At 37.7% G+C, this 19,482-nt stretch overlaps 1 protein-coding gene across 1 annotated transcript; it reads left to right on the forward strand.

Annotated features, from left to right (window-relative positions):
• The first annotated feature begins 4,303 nt into the window (after window positions 1-4,303).
• On the forward strand, window positions 4,304-15,503 carry LOC139453298 (methyltransferase-like protein 27). Its single transcript, XM_071234948.1, has 6 exons — window positions 4,304-4,327; window positions 11,302-11,448; window positions 11,862-11,990; window positions 13,586-13,721; window positions 14,080-14,178; window positions 15,035-15,503. The coding sequence occupies exons 1-6, from the start codon at window positions 4,304-4,306 to the stop codon at window positions 15,217-15,219; spliced, it is 720 nt and encodes a 239-aa protein (XP_071091049.1). The 3' UTR covers window positions 15,220-15,503.
• The last annotated feature ends 3,979 nt before the right edge of the window (window positions 15,504-19,482 follow it).

A 19,482-nucleotide genomic window follows, 5' to 3' on the forward strand; every position in this document is an offset into this window, starting at 1 on the left:
GTATTTTAAGTGGGCTGTCTAAGCAGTGCATATCTTTTGTCATGTTCGCATATTTTTGCTGTGTTACTTTAAAATGTTTTATGTATTTTTGTATACAATTGTATTATGTTTACGTCAACAACTGTAAAACAAAAATATTAATAGGCTTTTGAGGTCAAAAGCTCCATGACGTCCAGGGGTACTATAACAGTGCGAAAATAATAATATATTTCTTCAAGTTTTATCAAAATCAAATATATTCTACTACTTTAAGTTTCACATTCCCAGTGCGAAAATCATTCTATTTTTGTTCAAGTTTTATCAAAATCATATATATTTAACTACTTTAAGTTTCACATTCCCAAGCCAGTAAACGCTACAAAGTTTACAGGACGTCTATCATAATATGTAACGCTTGGAGATGCAAGCTGTCGAAACCAGTCAAACAAGCTGGCAGTTGCTAATTAGCTAGCGCTATTGAAATTCTAGACCCGGCTGACCAGATTCAGACACAACTGACCAGCCAATAAACAATTAACCAAGCAAGTCAGCACATCGAAACGTGTATAATTTGACCACCATGTGAGAACCATTGTTATCAATTCCATGTATTGAAATTCTAGACCCGACTGACCAGTTTCAAACACAGCCAACCAGCCTATGAACAATTAACTAAGCAAGTCAGCACATCGAAACTTGTATAATTTGACCACCATGTGAGAACCATTGTTATCAATTCCAAACTTGACAGATGGGTAGTGACATGCTTTCAAACGTGGACTGGAGGTCTCGGGTATAAATGCAGGGGTATCTTGGCACAGAGTCATTCCTGCATTTCGTCTGAGAACCTCTCTGCTGTTTTTGAAGGTAAGTTACTTTTACTTATTACTTTGCCATTTTTGTTAAACGTGCTGTAAATAATTCTTACTTTGTTAATCAAAAAGTATTGTTCGAAATCTACGATTTGGCTGCTATATGTTAATTTCATGCTGTTCAACTAGATATCAAATACTATACTGAATGATAGAGAATAATAGAGCGTCCCGGATAAAATACTAGCGTTAGTATTCTAGTCGTTTAAGTATCAATCTAAAATATTACGCCATTTTAGTTATGGAAGTCGTGGATGCTTATTAAACATTATGTTCAACGTGTATAACGTTTCTGTATTAAGCGACTTGGTGGTCAACGTGTTCTATTATCTGCATTTATATTTTTGGTCATGTTATTCGTCACTGTTTGTATTTTCACGGGAAACATCTCATGTTTCAATATAATGAGTAGCATAGCATCGGCAGCTAAATGTATGTGTTTAAAGATAACCAGTCTGTGACCGTATATGTCTAGAACACAATACACCAAAGGTAACACTGTTTCTGTAGCCAAATACGCACAGACTCGGCAATGTCTTTTAACTATTTATCACATAAGTCCATCCGCACTAGCGTGAAGCGCCGGTAGATTTTGTGTTTCATATCGTAGAATAGTCTATAAAGATACAGGCAATTCAGTGGCAGTCCCGTAGATAAGAGTTACAATACAATATCCAGCATTTCTTTTATAAATTGTTTCTCATGTTATAAGTCATTTACTTATAATCGGTAAAAGACAGAAGTTTTTGATTAGTGTTAAAATGTTTAATCATCATTATCTTGAAGTAAGTATCGGCAGTTACATGTACCTCGTTTTAGTAAAGGCTACGGTTCGTCGCACGCTCGGCCGTCAGCCATTGTTCACGTGGTGCACATATCGTGACGCCCGCCTTAAGGCCCAGGTATCTGTACCGCAGTTACCCTGGTTACAACAACTATGTAATCATTGTTATATTTTCAACAAGGCACCAGTAATGTACTTTACTTATTTATCAATTAAATTCAATTCTGAGGTAATTAAGTTTAAGAATATTCGGAATGAATTATTAAGTGAAAGTATTTTACTATACTGTAATGATGAACTCATTGTACAAGAAGAGTATTGTAAGATCATCCTTATGTCCATATTTTAACTGAATTAATGAATGATGTACGCTGTGAACATGATTGACATTCACTGAGCACAATGTTGTAAGAGACCATGGCGTTTATAACATGGTATCTTAATGAGTCCACTCTTATGTAACTCATTATCATTTCTTAGCTATTGATTTCAATATCTTATATTAAAATGCTTTACTAGTGAATTGCTCATCATGATGTCTTAACTATGAAATAGAATACTGAGATGCTGTTGAATGTATGTTGTTGCCTTTGACGTCATATATAATAAAGATTCCTGCATTTCGCCTGAGAACCTCACTGTCTGTTTTTGAAGGCGTGGAGATCCCGGAGTTAATTCCCAGTAACAATTCTAGGCATAAACGGTCCCTTAAAACGGACTGTTTCACAAATATATATCAAATACAGCCCTTGTAAGTCTATAATGTTTGGCAAGTCTAGATTACTGCAGTATCAGGCTGAAAATGAAGAGAGTCACAGGTCTCCCTTTTGTTATATTTTTATTAAGATAACTGACCAACTGTTTTTTTCTGTACTAGATTTCAGAGACTAGATGTTAGTCTAGTCGCCTTCGTACAAGTATGGGTTGTTGAAGTCCAACTTACCCGGATCTTCACGGGTATTTTTTTTAATGCTAAGGTACAATGAAATTCTGTATATGTCCATGATAAGTGTGTATAAGTAAATGGATAGTATATCCATACACGCCAATTAAATGGGTTAGACTGTATATGGTTCATTGATGAACTCTTTTACAAATCCATATTTCAAGACATGTATTTGATATTCATAATAACTCCACAAAAGCTACACAATGGCGACAAAACGGTACCAGCATCACAGATACCTGTAATACATTTTTGAACATGAGATACATATAATTACTTTAAAGTTAAATCATGAATTTAAATAGTAAATTAGAAGGATTAAAAATATACACTTCCGACATTTTTCGTATTTTCTTTCGTTTGGAGAGAGAAGTAGTGACAGTAGTGACTGGTATCTGATGGGTGCAAACAGGTGTCGAATCGCTGTCTCAGATGGCTCTAATTTCGTAACGCTAAAGATCACGACGGCGATACAGACCGTGAAGTAGTTTGTCTCACAGTCCCTGAACCATATTATTTTCCCTTCCGCCCAGGCCTTACTGAAATGCTATAGCCCCAAATGAAACAAGCCTAGATGTTTAACAGGTTCAGGTTGAAATTTCAATCTCACTTAGGCTCTTTTTAAATTTAAACATAGTGTCTCGTTTTAACCAAAATGCTATATTTTCAGAGACTAGGCGTTAGTCTAACCGTGAAGTACAACTATCCAAAAGATCCCATGCATGTCTATATTTCTTCAGACAGACTCTCCATGTTCCTATCGATGTGTATCAAAAGACAAATGAATTAAATATTACAGCACTGTTGAATAGGTTATATGCGCATGTCAGCGTCGATCCTACAATATCCTTTTGCGCAAAATACATGTATACTGATGAATTAAGGTGGCAATACTAGGCAAATACAGTCCAGATGTATACATCAGTTTCATCTCGTGATCTTTATTCGTGCGTTTAGCTCTTTTTCTACAGGAGATTATGGGGTGTTACATCACACCAGAAAGCCAGGTCAAAATTCAAGTCATAATTTCATGGTCCGTCTTGTATGTTGGAAACCAATATAGCAATATGGCTGAATATTGCTAAACGTGGTATTTACCCGATTACTCACATACTTATTCCATTTTCTTCATGCACGTTCTACAATCATCTACGATCACTATCTATAAGGAGGTATATCTATATTCATCCAAATGTCCATACATATATGTCCACATACATATGTATTAAGCAAGTCCCACATTCTTCCTTAAAAGATAAATGCTAAGCATTTCCTCTGTATGTATTTATATATGTAAATATCGTTTTTATGTCAACGCTGATGCAGTGAACGTACCACAGATTTGATGCTAGAATAATATCTAATCTCAGAAATGAGCATATTTTACAGAAAAAAACCAGTTGTTAAACAATAGTTATAAAATATAATAAAAAGGAGCCAAGAAACTTTTTTCATTTTGCCAAATTTTGGGCTGTATTGGACATATTTGTTTCGGGGTCTGTAAGACAGACAAACCTAATGCTTTTAAGTATAAAGATAAGTAGGTATAGCTGTTGTATATATTCAGATATGTTTGTGATAAACCCGACCTTGACAAATATTGAAGGATGAGTGGTAACTATTTATGTCATTATTTCAAATTAGAATGATAGCACATCAGGAAAGCATGGCACTTTAATATACGTATCTTGTTAGCCCAATAGTGTTTTAAGAAAGAGCAGCATGTATATCGAGAGCAAAGGTTTGGTGCGTGACTTATCACACATTACTGTCAGAAAGTGCATATTCTGTTTATCGGCAATACATGACATAAGGCGATTCATGCGGGTAAATTCGATTTACTTCAGAACTAGTATAGATTGCATTAGGTGTAACTTTGATCAATTGGCTTGCATTTGCATGTGTTTGTGGCGGGTGCCACTAGTTGATCGGGATGAGCTCGCCTTTTGCGAGCACCAAGTGTCATATTTTTTTTATGGAGAATAATGAAACATGCTCCTGGTGTTGTCGGAATCGTGCAGTTGGCGCTACTTTTGGCAAGGGTTTCTTGTGATGTGGAATGGCTTATGTTGTTTTTGTCAACTGATAAACATGTGATAGAATGTCAGTGTATATGGGTCATGTAATTAAGAAACAAACCGCGAGTGGGAGTTGTTTATTGTACGATAAACAACGACCACGACTCGTTTATTTCTTATATGAGATATCAACATTACGTACAGCCTCTTTAAGGTGTTAAATTAGGAAAAAGTACACGCTTTAAAAATATTTACCCGTACTTAAATCATGATGACCCCCTGAATAGAATCCGACCGCGTCATTACCAGATAAATCCATTTTATGAACAGGAGGGGTTGAATTTGGTCTTTCCCGCATATTCTCACAATTTTCTCGTCGATTACATGTACCTTTTCTCCCAATTCCGATTGTCATTTCGCTCTCACTTTCGGATGCGATTGTTCCGGCAATTGCATTTATCTATCTTCCCCAGCTACATCTATTGGGAACAACTCACTAGACTTTTCCCTCTCACAAATAACGTCAAATTTACGACGTCCTCAAGTTGCGAGTGCATGTTCTAATCTCCATAAATGACGTCATGATAGAACAATGTTTTATCGTGAAATATATATCGGTTCCTTCTTCTTTGTTCTTTGCGATTTGTCGCGTAGCTGTCTTGGTTTTTGGACAAGCTTAGTCGCCTATAACGGCATGCATGCATGGGTTGCTGAAGACCTATTCTAACCCGGATCTTCAAATGTCAGGTGGGATTCAACTGATATATTAAGATGACATAAAACTGAATTATATGTGCTGTTTACATATCAAAGTTTGCCAAATTGTTACAAAATGTTTGGCCACAGCAAGGCTACGTATTCACAACTTATTGTGGTAGGCACAGTATAACTGTATGCTTCTGGACTGAGGGAGGGCCGTATTCCTCCTTGTGGGTCACCTGCTTGGCAATATGTGACGGGGAAACTGCAGGGGGTGAGGGCAGATAAGGTGATGGTACAGACAGATAACAGAGATCATTTTACAAATGTGAAACCTTATTCCACAAAGGAAGAGGCGAAAGCTGAAACCTGCTGATATTTACAGAACAAAGGCAGTTATTTCTAGTTTTTTAGACACTCGAGGATACATTAAATAAACTATTAATGTGTGTGTGTGTGTGTGTGTGTGTGTGTGTGTGTGTGTGTGTGTGTGAAGAAGAAGAATTGTACAGCATAAAAGTGGCTACGTAGTTCGGGTAGATATGTAGAATGCCCGGCCAGTATGACCTTTGAGACACCACATTTTCAGTCATTCAATTGCGTAAAACATTTATTGAGTAAAGAAAACACTATCACACAAAAATAAATGCAGTTTCCGGTATCCAGATCCGTGGTATCCGGCACTGAGTAAAAGAAAACACTATAAGTGAATGAAACAAAAGACATCAGAACAGGCACATCCAGTCCCCCAACACCAAGTATGCATGTATCAATACTAAAACCTGCCACATCCTCAACCACTTAACTTACTTACACAATCATCTCACTACATGTTCGCCAACCCTCGTATCACAACACACGCACGCGCACACTCGTCACATTCAACTTCGCCCTTTATCCCTACAACCATCTCATTATGTCTACGTCAGCCATCATGGATACATGCGCATGCTTACATACATAATCAGTCCTCCCACCATTCCCCAACATCCATCGAACTATAACTAAATCCGCCTTCATGTATCGGTATTCATGCTTACATACATACACCCTCCTACCACTCCCCTACACCATCGCACTATAACTATAAAAAAACGCCTTCATGCATCCGCACTCATGTTCACATTGCATTGCATGCATCGAATTACACGTTTAAAATATCGTAAATATTTTACAATATGTACATATTTAATATCAGCAAACAGAGAGTATTATAACGCAAAAGATTTCATCCGTCAAAACATCACCGAAAGAAGGGCAGCCTGGAAATTTACAATGGCATCAGAATGCACTAAGACGTTCAGCTGGTCAGGAGGTGAGAGTTGCGGAAAATTACGATTAACTTCAGATCTCCATTACGAATATCTAAAGTGTGAATAAAGATCACAGCTTGCTATAAAGTGTACTTCATCCCTGCAGATTTAGCAATTTCCTTAGCTATAAAGTTTATGTCTAAATACTCATGTAGACAAAGACCCAAATGTTTATAGACATGACCATATTATATTCCACGCAAATATCTCCACATTTAAAAACAAAGCTAGATTGAGGCTTTGAAGGCATTAAGAAGTAATACACACAAGGAAGAAAATGTATGGATGTCAGCGTCTTTATTATGAGGAACACAACGTTTCGAAGTAAAAACTTACTCCTTCATCAGGTGAATTAACGCTATGAGACAAAGAACATATATATGTACCTGTAAGAACAACAAAAGTAAAAAGATAGCAAAGGAGGAAACGTAACAAGGGAAGCCAACAAGTAATTGGCGCTAATTACCCCGGCCTCCCGTTGGCCATTGTCCAATACCAATATTTCATAAGATAAGTTTTGGCTTTAATTTGTCCATTGATAATCAACTATCAACGTCTATTATCTCAACCCTAAAAAAGTACGAGAATCTGTACTTTACTGAGAAAGTGTTATCCAAATATGACATTTGTTACATTTGATCACGTTCTTAATGGCATTGTGTGTTCGAAGCTTTCGGCCATTTTTCACTTGTCAGAGGGGTACACAGAGTACGTGATCTGGAGTAACAGTTGTCTGACTTTTATTTTTGGTTGAAGCATCGGTGGCTGGGTTAGATCGCTGACTTTGTGTGCAGGTGATTGGGTGTCTCACTCACAGTGTAGGTTCAAATCCCGGACGGGACTCAACCCAAAAACGTACGAGCATCTTTACTTTACTAAGAAGGTGTTATCGCAATTATAACATTTGTTGTCAAGAAAGCACAATATACGGCTTTGGATGGGTAATAATATAACAGACATTTACGGATATTGATAACGGCTTGAAGGAGCTTCGTAACGCAAGTCTTCTCAATTCAGGGATGGGTAACTGCGGTCTGTAAATATCGAGTCTGGACAGACAATCTTGTGATTGATGTCATGAGCATCGATCCACGCAATTGGGATACGATGACATTCATTAACCAAGTCAGCGAGCCTGACCACCCGATCCCGTTAGTCGCCTTTTACGACAAGCATTGTCGCCTTCTATGGCAAGGATGGGTTCCTGAAGACCTATTACGCAATGCCATATTTCTTATCGCCGGTGTGATCACAGGTTTGATACCAGTCTCCCTCAAGGAGACGTCTGATTAAACTCTTTGCTAAGTCAATGCTTCGTCTTGCGCAAACTGGTAACTGGTACCACTAGCAACGATACAATGGTGTACAAAGACTTACAATGAGTCAAGCATCCGTCACTCGAGTTCCATTTTCTTGCATTTAGAAAGCACGATTGATTGTTTGATTGATAAATTGTTTGAGTTAATTGATTGAGTTAGCTGATTGAGTTGTTTTATTAAATTGTTTGGTTGAGTTGTTTTATTGATTGATTTATTTGTTATATTGATTGTATTGTTTTAGGAAGTTGACTGATTGTTTTATTGGTTGTTTGAGTCATCCATGCGGATAGCGTAATCTCGATTAATGTATTCAGGAACCTCTCGTGAAGAACATTTATTGAAAATGCTACCGAAGAATCAAACAACTTAAAGATTTTGCTTCTTTGGAGGAATCATTCTAATAATCAGATAACCATTAATGTACTTCTTGAATGTTGTCACGCCATTCATTCAGACAGATCTCGAAAATATGTTAATATTTATGCGAGGACAACGGATTAGTTCTCGCTACCGTTAAACAAAGATCTGGGGACATCCCATTAGGGGTCACGTCAGAACGACCTTTCATCCGACCAATCACTGCGTCGCCTACCAGATTATGAAAGTGACATGTGGAATGTGATTTCTAATCATGCAATCTCTAAAACTTTAACACGGGGTATTCCGAACGATAGTAACGGGTTTAACGACTGAATCCGTACAGAATGTTTTTTTGTTCAGGTTTCAAATTTGTAATAGAGAATTTGTCAAAATATGTTTCGAAGCGTAGTCGCCAATTTTAAATTTGTGGTGTAAGCTGCCTTCTGATTGGTCATTCCTTTTGTCGGTCAAAGTTCGCGCAAGGTCGGTCTGACGTGACCCGTAATGGGATGTCCTCAGATCTTTGTTTAGCGGTAGCGAGAACTAAGATCTGATTTTAATGAGATTGATGTCGTCCAAATAGTGTTACGAACTACCAGAAACCGTTTCTTAGATCATGCTTTCTGTCTAGGAAACTATTCATTACTGCTGTACAGTATCAAATATATTAGAACAGTAAAAGAAAATAACGACACCAATTCTCAAACTGTTTAAAATTATATTCCCAGGATATAAATATACACAACCGGGCAAAAGAAAATGCCTGCCATTCTAATATCACTCTTGTGTACAGTGAAACTGCGACCCCCGTGTTCCTTATGACGTCATGTGCACGTCACCTGTTGTGAGACACTCATTGATATGATTCATGTAGTATCGCCTAAGATACCCAAAGCAAATATATCTACATCGGATAACCATTTCTTGCTTGTTTCATTTTTAACCACCATCAAACATGGGTGTATACTTACTTTTGCCCGGCAGTTTACACAAGTTACAATTACTTCCCACTCGTTCGATCACTTAGACGATTGGAACATGGTGGTCGCAATTACAAATTGCACAGTGAGGTGTGGAGAAATGAGGTATAACGTCGCGTCCACGATTATTGCACTTTTATAGCGATGTGCATGCACGTGTGTGTGTGTGTTTGTCTCTCTCTCTCTCTCTCTCTCTCTCTCTCTCTCTGTGTGTGTGTGTAAATGTGGGTCTGTTGGATATTACATAAAACATTCATCTTGAGCTGGATGGTAGTTTGAGTTGGATAAGCATGTTAACTACGATTTTCTTAAGGTAGAGAATGCCGCGCATGAATGTATTAATGTGAATGAAGTTACGAAAACAAGGTAAACTTTAAAAAGTACGATTGCTGTCACAGTGTCGGAATGAATGACCCGACTTGACCCAGATATGAGACAGCCGAAACCAGGAATGAAAAGAGAACCGGCGTTACAATGAACATCGTGTATGACTTGAGACAAGTGTGACTGATGGGAAACATGTGCATGTGGGATTTTAGGAGGACTTGTCAAACGCGCTTGTAGAGTGGACAAAGTCAGATGACGGGAGTTTGTTGATATTTTGATGTGATTGGTATTGGTCGAATACCTGTTGATAGACTAACACGGTATCTGGAGACTTGGTGACAAGCTGTCCGCATTCACGGAGTTCATTTAGTTCAATATCGGACACAGGATCAGCTCTCTGGGTAAAGTTTTCTTTTCCTTGTATTTTTCATTATTTTGTTTTGATTTCAAAACCTCTCAGAGTTCAGCAGAGTGCATCGATTTCGCAACCAGATGTTGGTAATATTGTCGCTAAGGCAACACTATGTTTCCCTTGATCTCCTTCAAAGCAGACATTTCGAAATCTGAACCGCTTGATGTACATGCAGAAATGATAAATTTGTAAAGAATAATGTTTAGTTGTTCCTTTCCTGTGTCATTAACTCTCATACGGTGCCCGGATGTCAGTCAGCCTGCATACCGCTCAGCGCCGTACTGTGGTGACGTCGCGGTTACAAAAACGTATACACTGTATAAAAAAAGTGTCTCGTTCTTTTTTCTTCACACAGCGTTACAAAATTCAACGAAATAGTGTATCTTTATAATGTCTTTCGGAAAGTCTAAATGTTGTCGCAAAATGAATTTGTTTTTATTCTGATGCCATCGTTGTAAGTGTGAGTAGTCTTTTTTCGTGTTTTTCTTACCTGTATAAATTTGTGAACTAAGTTCATGTCAACATGTCAAGTTTAGTCTTTTTCATTGTGTTTTAATTTTTATTGGCAGTTATCGATGTCATCATCGTTCATAAAGGCAAACCTGTCTGTACTAAGTGCGTTTTTTGATTCGGATGGTCGAAAAATTCATCAAACAGCAAGCTGCAAACCCGGACTTGGTGGAGATGATCTTGGCACACTAGAAACAGTTTCTGGCAACATCACAATATGAATCTTGGAACAATCTGGCCATATGCAGTTTTGACATCAAAGACATTAAATGTGTTCAGAGGTTGAATTATTCGAATAACTCTTCATGTCAGTCAGATCTCCGTCCGCTTTAACGAGGACATTTTCTTTGACAGGTGTCAAATGGCCAGCCATGTTTGTTTCCAAAGGCAGACGTAGTTTTGGTTTTTACTGTAGAACGAAAATTATGTGAAATAAATGAAAAAAATAAAATGTGAAATCATGTTGATATGAAACTATGTTTCTTGTCTTAAAAATCTCGAATCAGTGAGATTGTAGCACGAAAAACATCTGAAGGGAAAGGCGTGGATTTGTGAATGAATGGGATGAGAGAAAAATAGTTCTGTTGTCCAATGAAAATTGATCTTTGTTCAACTGACCAATTAGCTTCGAGAATCACTAATTGCACATTGTACAAATATCAAAAAGTTATTACACTCCATATTTGAGCCCATGTGGGTAATAATACTTAGAATCGCCTTCCTACAAATGTCATCAGATTTAATCTATCGAATTCGGGGCAGTGGTTATTCCATATTTTCAGGACGAAATGACTTCAGTATATTCCTCGCAGTACAATGAAGACGAAAAAGCTGAAGCACTAGACATTCTGGAGCAGATTACTGACAAGAAAATGGATCCCAAAGTGGTCTTTGATCGCTACTCCCAGATAAGTCATCAGTATGAAAAAGTATGAATTTTGAAACTGAGTGATTTTATTAATCTTACTATCCACTTTAAATAACTATAATACAGGGGGACAAGATAAATATGCATTTCAGAAAAGCTTCACTCGTTACAGCCAGAATATGCGTTAGACACGATTTATTGTCATATCCAACGTAGTTTTTGTGCCTTACGACTTTCACTTCGACAGTCATTAATATAAATCTATAATGTCCATTGCATTTGAAATTCTAGCTACGTATTTCGAGATTATTCATACACTTTTTACAACTATAATGCCGCCTAAGCCCATTGGAATCCGTTTCAGCAGATAATCGAGACTTAATCATTATTTGGCGTTGACGTTGTATATTTACGATGTGCTGTATAGCTATGAATTTATTAGTTTCCTAGTTATGATAATCAATTATTTGACAGGCTATGGCCGTTTGTAACTACAACGGTCCTAAGGAAACAGCTGCAACAGTGGCACAACTGTTTCCAAGCAACAGAAACAATGTCTGTATGTTAGATGTTGCGGCTGGCACAGGCCTCTGTGCGTCAGAGGTAATTGTATTTGATATTATGATAATTTAGTAAGAACTTGTGGATACCTGAAAACACCATATCAACATCGAAAGTATATCAGTCTTTACCAAAATATATAATTTTGCATCACAACCAATTTTGTAGTGTTGTTTTGGCATATTATGTACTTAACCCTTAACGAAAAGCCTTTCCACACGAAGAAAAAACCCTGGAATTTCTAAAATTGATATTGTTTATTCCCTTGCATGCATCATATTTAGAAGGAAGAGAAAATAATTTTGTTTGGAAGGTATGTAACTACAAATGAGGATGGGTATTACACATTTTGAAGGGAAGCTTATTATAGCACTAGTGACACAATAGATATTACATACCTGAATGCTGAGATACAAGATCAGAGAATTTTGAATATAATCAACCAACCGTTTGTATGCTTCCACTGTATTTTAATTATTGTTGTTGTTATTGTCGTTATTATTTACAGATTAAAATTTAAAAAATGCAGCAAGGAGGGTTTGGGTGATTCTGGCAGTCAGGCTGGTTAGGCTCATTATCAGCTCAGGGACCTTGCCCCTTCTACACACAGCCCATTAAACACACTCAGAACTTTTCGGAGAATGTGAAGACTTCCCAACACTGCAGCCTTCTGCATAACCCAGATTGTCAGAAGGGTTGTATTACTGGTAGCAAACCCGAGTACTCTCCCAATGTCAGTCAACAGCTTGGGAGGTACCAAACCTTAGGCACCGAGAACAATGGGGAGTCGGACAACTTGGTACTTGGGATGAAAGCGTGACATTTCGATAGCGAGGTCCGCATATTTCCCATGTTTTTCTGGAATCTTGTTAATCACATTAGTGTCAATAGGGACAGAAAATTCAGTGATATAAATGATTTGGATTTGACAAAATGACAAGATCAGGTTTGTTGGATTTGATACGTCTGAGAATTTTGTATTATCATTTTCGATGACTCCCTCTACATATTCTGGGTCGTACAATGGATGGACCTCTGTGTCAAAACCACAAGCATGGCAAAGATGGTAATAAAATGATCGAGCTAAACCATCATGTCGCTTAAGATATTGTGTTTGTGCCAAAGCTGGGCATCCACTGACAATGTGTTGGACTGTCTCATTAAATTCATTACATAGTGTACATTTCATATTTACATTTTGATGGAAAATCACACATTGACGGTTTCGAGTGGAAAGTGACTGGTCCTGAGCGGCAACCAAATACCTGTTTCACTTTTCAGGCCGGCCGACTTCATCCAAGCGAAGGACTCTGCGGGGTTGCTTATCTTGCACATAAACTCGATGCAGTGGTCCTTCAGAAAGCCTCTCGTTGAAAAACTGAGTCTGGGCCGACTGGGCTGACACTCATTTCTCTACCGTCCAGCAGTACAGAACCATCAACACTGACATTCAGATTATGTCCGACATCCTTGGCTCGTTTTAGAAAACTTTGGAATGCCCTGTTTTCATCATGAGTCTTGACATGCTTGACCACGCCCTCCCATTATTATTATCATTATTATTATTACTATTAATTCATTATATGATATATAGTGTTTAATGTTTTGAAATTAATAACATGTATTCAATTTATCAGCTCAAAAAATACAATTTCCTGGAACTAGCTGCGCTTGATGCATCAGAGGGAATGTTATCAGAAGCCAAAAAGAAGAAACTCTATGGCCGCTACATCATTGGCGTGTTAGGGGAAAACGCTCTTGATATCAATGACGGTAAAATATTGAATAGTTCATCTGAACCAAAGAAACAGAAATAATGTTCACGGTACCAGAACATGACTGTGTATTCAACGAATGATGCGACGTCCCGTTTGCTTTGAGTTTGCATTAATTGTCAGTGGGATGCGATGTTAAAAAACATATTAAATCTTATATAATTACTTTGAATGTTACATACGTGAGTGCACTATTCATTTTGAAACCTATGCAATGTTTTCTGTTCTTTCCTAGTGCATAAATCTTCATGTAATTCTCACCCAAACTTAAAATGTAATATAATTACAGAGTGGATCATTAACTAATTATATTTAACTATGACTTGCCCTTTCATTCATGTGTTTGTGTGTTGTAGATACATATGATGCAGTTATCATATGTGGACTTAGTACTGACATTATGAGAAGACTACCCATCCAAGCCTTTGAGACACTCATTAGGATTGTTAAAAAAGGTGTGTGCATGGCTTCGGCATTTTTGACAACGATTATTAACGTTTCGAACGGAATGAGACACTGTAAGCTGAAAATATTTTATTAAATACCAATTCGAAAAAGATGGTTTCAACCCTTGAATACAAAATATATGTCACTTGCCATTCATATAGTATGTCTCTCTTCTGTTATCAGTATTCTAAATTAGTTTGAATTATCATCTTCAAATCAATGTTGAAGCAGCGTTACTTCATATTGACCATATTAGTTCGCTATTGGCCAAATTGTCTTATCACAAGCCATACTTGGTCAAAATCCAAGTATATAAGTAATGTTATCAGGAAAATCACCATCTGATGTATTATGACTTGCTGTGCGTTGTTGTAACCTGAAACGGGGTATATAATACAATAGCTAGCTTTTCGTAAATCGCCACGATTAAGATCATAGGAACAATTAGGAATACAATATATAGAATGTTATGATTATAACTTTCGGTATGATCATCTGAAACAGTTGATGGGTGGCATAGGTGGCCAGTCATCTAAGGTGGGGCAGTTCGCTTAGCACAGTTGCGTCGCTACGCCGTGCTCACCAAATTGTTAAACATGTACGAAGGTGGGTCATATACGACCTTTCCTCCAACATTGATAAATTATAACGCCCACATGCCCCGATTCACCTGAATACTTTAAATGTTCAACCTATCCCCATAACGTAATCTGAACTTTAATACGTATCGATTTTCATCACATCTAAATGAACATGACTGAATACAATTTGGTAATTGTCTTGCGCACATACCTTTTTTTCATCATATATATTTATTGTATCGATAGGTTCAGTTCAAATAAATGTGATTCTCGTTTCAAACAGGCGGATACGTTGTCAATACCAGCTTTTACACAACGTTTACTGACGGTCACATTGAAACTGAGGATTTCAGAGGACACATGCGAACACTGGAATCTCAGGGCAAGTGGAAGCAAGTGAAAGTCAGGCGGTTTCATGAGTATCTCCAAGGCCACGATGGGGCTGTTTCTGTTCACAGGATATGTTAAACGATGGGGCTGTTTCAGTTCACAAGATATGTTAAACGATGGGTCTGTTTCAGTTCATAAGATATGTTAAACGATGGGGCTGTTTCAGTTCATAAGATATGTTAAACGATGGGTCTGTTTCTTTTCACGAGATATGTTAAACGGTGGGGCTGTTTCAGTTCACAAGATTTGTTAAACGATGGGGCTATTTCAGTTCGCAAGATATGTTAAACGATGGGGCTGTTTCACTTCACGAGATAAGTTAAATAATGGGGCTGTTTCAGTTCGCAAGATATGTTAAACAATGAGGCTGTTTCTGTTCACAAGATATGTTAAACGATGGGGCTGTTTCAGTTCACAAGATAAGTTAAACGATGGGGCTGTTTCAGTTCACAAGATAAGTTAAACGATGTGGCTGTTTCAGTTCGCAAGATATGTTAAACGATAGGGCTGTTTCAGTTCACAAGATAAGTTAAACGATGGGGCTGTTTCAGTTCGCAAGATATGTTAAACGATGAGGCTGTTTCTGTTCACAAGATATGTTAAACGATGGGGCTGTTTCAGTTCACAAGATATGTTAAACGATGAGGCTATTTCAGCTCGCAAGATATGTTAAACGATGGGGCTGTTTCAGTTCACAAGATATGTTAAACGATGGGGCTGTTTCAGTTCACAAGATATGTTAAACGAATACCAAGTTGTTCTGTGCCCAAACGGATTTATGGAATTGGATAAGACAAAACAAAAGGGGTTAGATATTAATTGCAAACTTGGTGATATAAAAATAACAACATCTGACTCTGTCATGTATGGTGGCATACTACTAACGCATAACCTGTCATGTAAATCAAGTATTGAAAAATGTTGCCAAAAAGCAAGACAAAGTATTAATTCGTTAAAATCTGTGGGACTCAACAGTTCTGAGCTACATCCAGCTACCAGTGTAAAAATCTGGTTAAGAATGATATTAAAAACAAGTTTTTACGGCTGCGAACTGCTCTTTGATATTAAGGGTCAAAACATTAATGTCATTGAAAATACTCAACGCTATTTCGCGCGAACTATACAAGGACTTGATAAAAGATCTCCATCAGAATCCACTATTGCTAATCTTGGGCTGTGGACAATGATCGGCTATATCGATAACTGTAAACTTCAGCTGCTTGGCCGCTTATGTAACTTAACCTGTAACAGTCTTGTTAAACATCTTTTTTGCGCATACATTGCAAATCCAACTAATCCTAAATCTATATGTGGAGATTTATTATCAGTTCTTAACAAGTATAACCTACGAAACAACCTTTGTACATATATAAGCTGTGGTGTATTTCCTACAAAGAGAAACTGGAAGCAACTGGTTAATAAAACCATTCATGAATATGAAGAAACTATGTGGCGCAGAAAAGTTTCTGTCAATACAGGTCTTTCACGCTTCATGCTAATACACACAAAGCTTACTCACAATATATTATGGCAACTAGCATATCAGTACCCAGAACAGAGGTCTAGTTTAACATTTTGTGTTAGAGTTTCATCACGTAACAAAACTGAAGCGTGAAGCTCTACTGCAGGAAAGAAATGAACTGTTTTCAACCTTTATTGATCTGCTTGATGTTGAAACCTATGTCCAGTTGGAATTACAAGATGAAGAAGATATGTTGTCATTTTTCTTTGGTGCTGATACTCACTTCTCACAATGTATTGATATAGTTACATGGGAATCTGTTATATTGATATTTCTGCTTATGTACTTACACTAAAGCCTTACCTTGATTATGTCATCTGATCTAACCTTTTGTACTGTGTGAATGGCATGACACTGGTGCTACTGTCTTTTATTGTATATATGTACAGGTAATATGAGTTTGTGTGAATACGTTTGATTAATTATGTATAATCTTCGGATTAACTTCTGGAGGAAATAAAAAATCTCTCTCTCTCTCATGCTGAATTGATCAATTTTTGTTTCTAAGGTATCAGCAAATTAATTACTTTCTGATCGGAATCTCAGTATCCTCTTTGTAGTTGTAATAGTTTGCTACGGGGTGATTCAACATAAGGAACAAATTACAACGGCATGTAGAACGTGATGTTTGAAACATTCCTGGAAACAAAATCCTCTTATTCTCAGGGAAAAAAATGTCCAAGAACGTAGATATATTCGTAGATAATCGGACTTTAAATGAGAAATATGTGAGTTATATGTTGTAAGTATGATATAAGCTGTAGGAGTATCAAGCGGGGTACATGCCATGGGCCGGGGATCAGTGGCTTTGATTGGCTGGTTGGTTGGTTGGTTGTCACGATATGGCTGAAATATTGCCGATGTGACTTAAAATCTTAACTCACTCACTCCAGCTATATGACGGCGGTCTGGACCAGACAATCAAGTGATTGACATCATGAGCATCGATCCACGCAATTGGGATACGATGATATGCATCAACCAAGTCAGCGAGCCTGATCACCCGATCCCGTTTGTCGCCTCTTACAAGCACAGTCGCCTTTTACGGCAAGCATGGGTTGCTGAAGACCTATTCTACCCCGGATCTTCACGGATCTACTTCTGGTCTGAGTGGTGCGTCTCGAGTATTTATATTATTCGTGATCGAGCTTAATGTCTGTCTGACATGTCTGAAGAGGACATTTCGTTGGAACTGATATCTCAAGGTGTGTCATCGGTCAAACGATTCACCAGAATAAATAATGACTAAATGAGTAGTAAAAACTAACACTTATCTTTTCACTTTTACATTTTCAAAACTTCCAACAAACATCAAAGCTGGATATTTTAGCATAGGGGTGGATATGTATATACCAACTCAAATTAAAATCAAATACACCAATAATATTTCATTCTCTGATGCCAAGAAATTGGTAGAAGACCAGGCTCCAACTACTCCGTTTTAGAAACCATACTCTGTCACAGTCTCTTCTTCCATCCAAAAGGTAAATAGTGCATGTAAGACAGCAATTAGCTGGGTCAAAGACTAACAAACAATGCTCTTCCCACTTGAGATGACATATTAACAACTGAAACTCAGACTGATACACTATCTACCCCTCAGTCTCAGTAATCTGACCTCCTCCCTCCAGACCCTGATCCAGAATCTGAACCTGTGCCAGAATCTCGTACTGAACCAACAACAAATGTCCGTTCAACTAAAAAGGGAAGAAAACAACAACAAAAAATATAAGAAGCGAAGGGCCTTTAGCATATCGAGGTGCCTGCTTCAATGATAGATCCTTTAGAGGTTCATAACCCCTTTGAACCTTTAGACATGGAGGTCACTCCATCGCTGTTGTTACGGCATAGAGGACTTTCCCCCGGCTCACGATCTCCAATAGACCTCCATGAGCTGCTCCCTCTTTAATACAATGGAATTGTAGAAAACTTCGTAACAATTTTAATTATCTTCAGCTATTAATACAAACCATCGGCATTTTGCTTGCAATAAACGTTCCTTAAACATACAGATAATTTTGATTTACCCCGGCTCACGATCTCCAATAGACCTCCATGACTTGCTCCCTCTTTAATACAATGGAATTGTAGAAAACTCCGGAACAATTTTAATTATCTTCAGCGATTAATACAAACCATCGGCATTTTGCTTGCAAGAAACGTTCCTTAAACCTACAATATGACTCCTACCATTGCATCCCCCCCCCCCCCCCCCCTCCTCCCCCCAAACTGGAAGATCTTCTGTTGTGGTGAGGCAGAGCATCCTCCATAGTCCTGTTCCTCTCAATACCCCTCTTCAGGCTGTTGCAGTACGTGTAACATTGAATATTGTGTTTACTTTGTGTTCGTTATATGTATGACCAGCTCCCAAAACCATGTGTCATCATGGGAGATTTTGAGGTCATAACCCACTTTGGGGTTGTAATGTAACCAACACTAAAGGAAAATTACAACAGGATTTTTTCTTAAATAACAATTTATGCCTTTTTAATGATAGTTCTCACACGTATCTTCATCCCGCAACCGGAACATACTCTTGTCTGGACTTGTCAGTTGTAGATTCTAATTTACTTAATGAATTTGAATGGACAGTCCACGATGACCTCTGTGGAAGTGACCATTATATTCCTACCATTTTAAAATCTCTTAAACCTTCTGATGTTGCTCCATCTTCACGATGGAATTTTACTAAAGCCAACCTGGCATTATATGAAGTCCTTTGTTCTAACAAACTAAAACCTGAAGTTTTTATTGATGTTCCCGACTCTATACCACTGTTCTCTGACGAATTTTCTAAAATAGCTGATTAATGTATTCCG

The sequence above is a fragment of the Haliotis cracherodii genome, unplaced genomic scaffold (assembly GCF_022045235.1).
Source record: "Haliotis cracherodii isolate W230 unplaced genomic scaffold, xgHalCrac1.p SCAF_10, whole genome shotgun sequence".
Classification (NCBI taxonomy): Eukaryota; Metazoa; Mollusca; class Gastropoda; order Lepetellida; family Haliotidae; genus Haliotis; species Haliotis cracherodii.

Excerpts from the sequence above, each read along its gene's own strand:
- LOC139453298 (XM_071234948.1), top strand. The coding sequence starts at position 4,304 with ATGTATATCGAGAGCAAAGGTTTG. Across the intron at positions 11,991-13,585 it reads CAGGCCTCTGTGCGTCAGAG|CTCAAAAAATACAATTTCCT; the intron begins GTAATTGTATTT and ends TCAATTTATCAG. Across the intron at positions 14,179-15,034 it reads CATTAGGATTGTTAAAAAAG|GCGGATACGTTGTCAATACC; the intron begins GTGTGTGCATGG and ends CGTTTCAAACAG.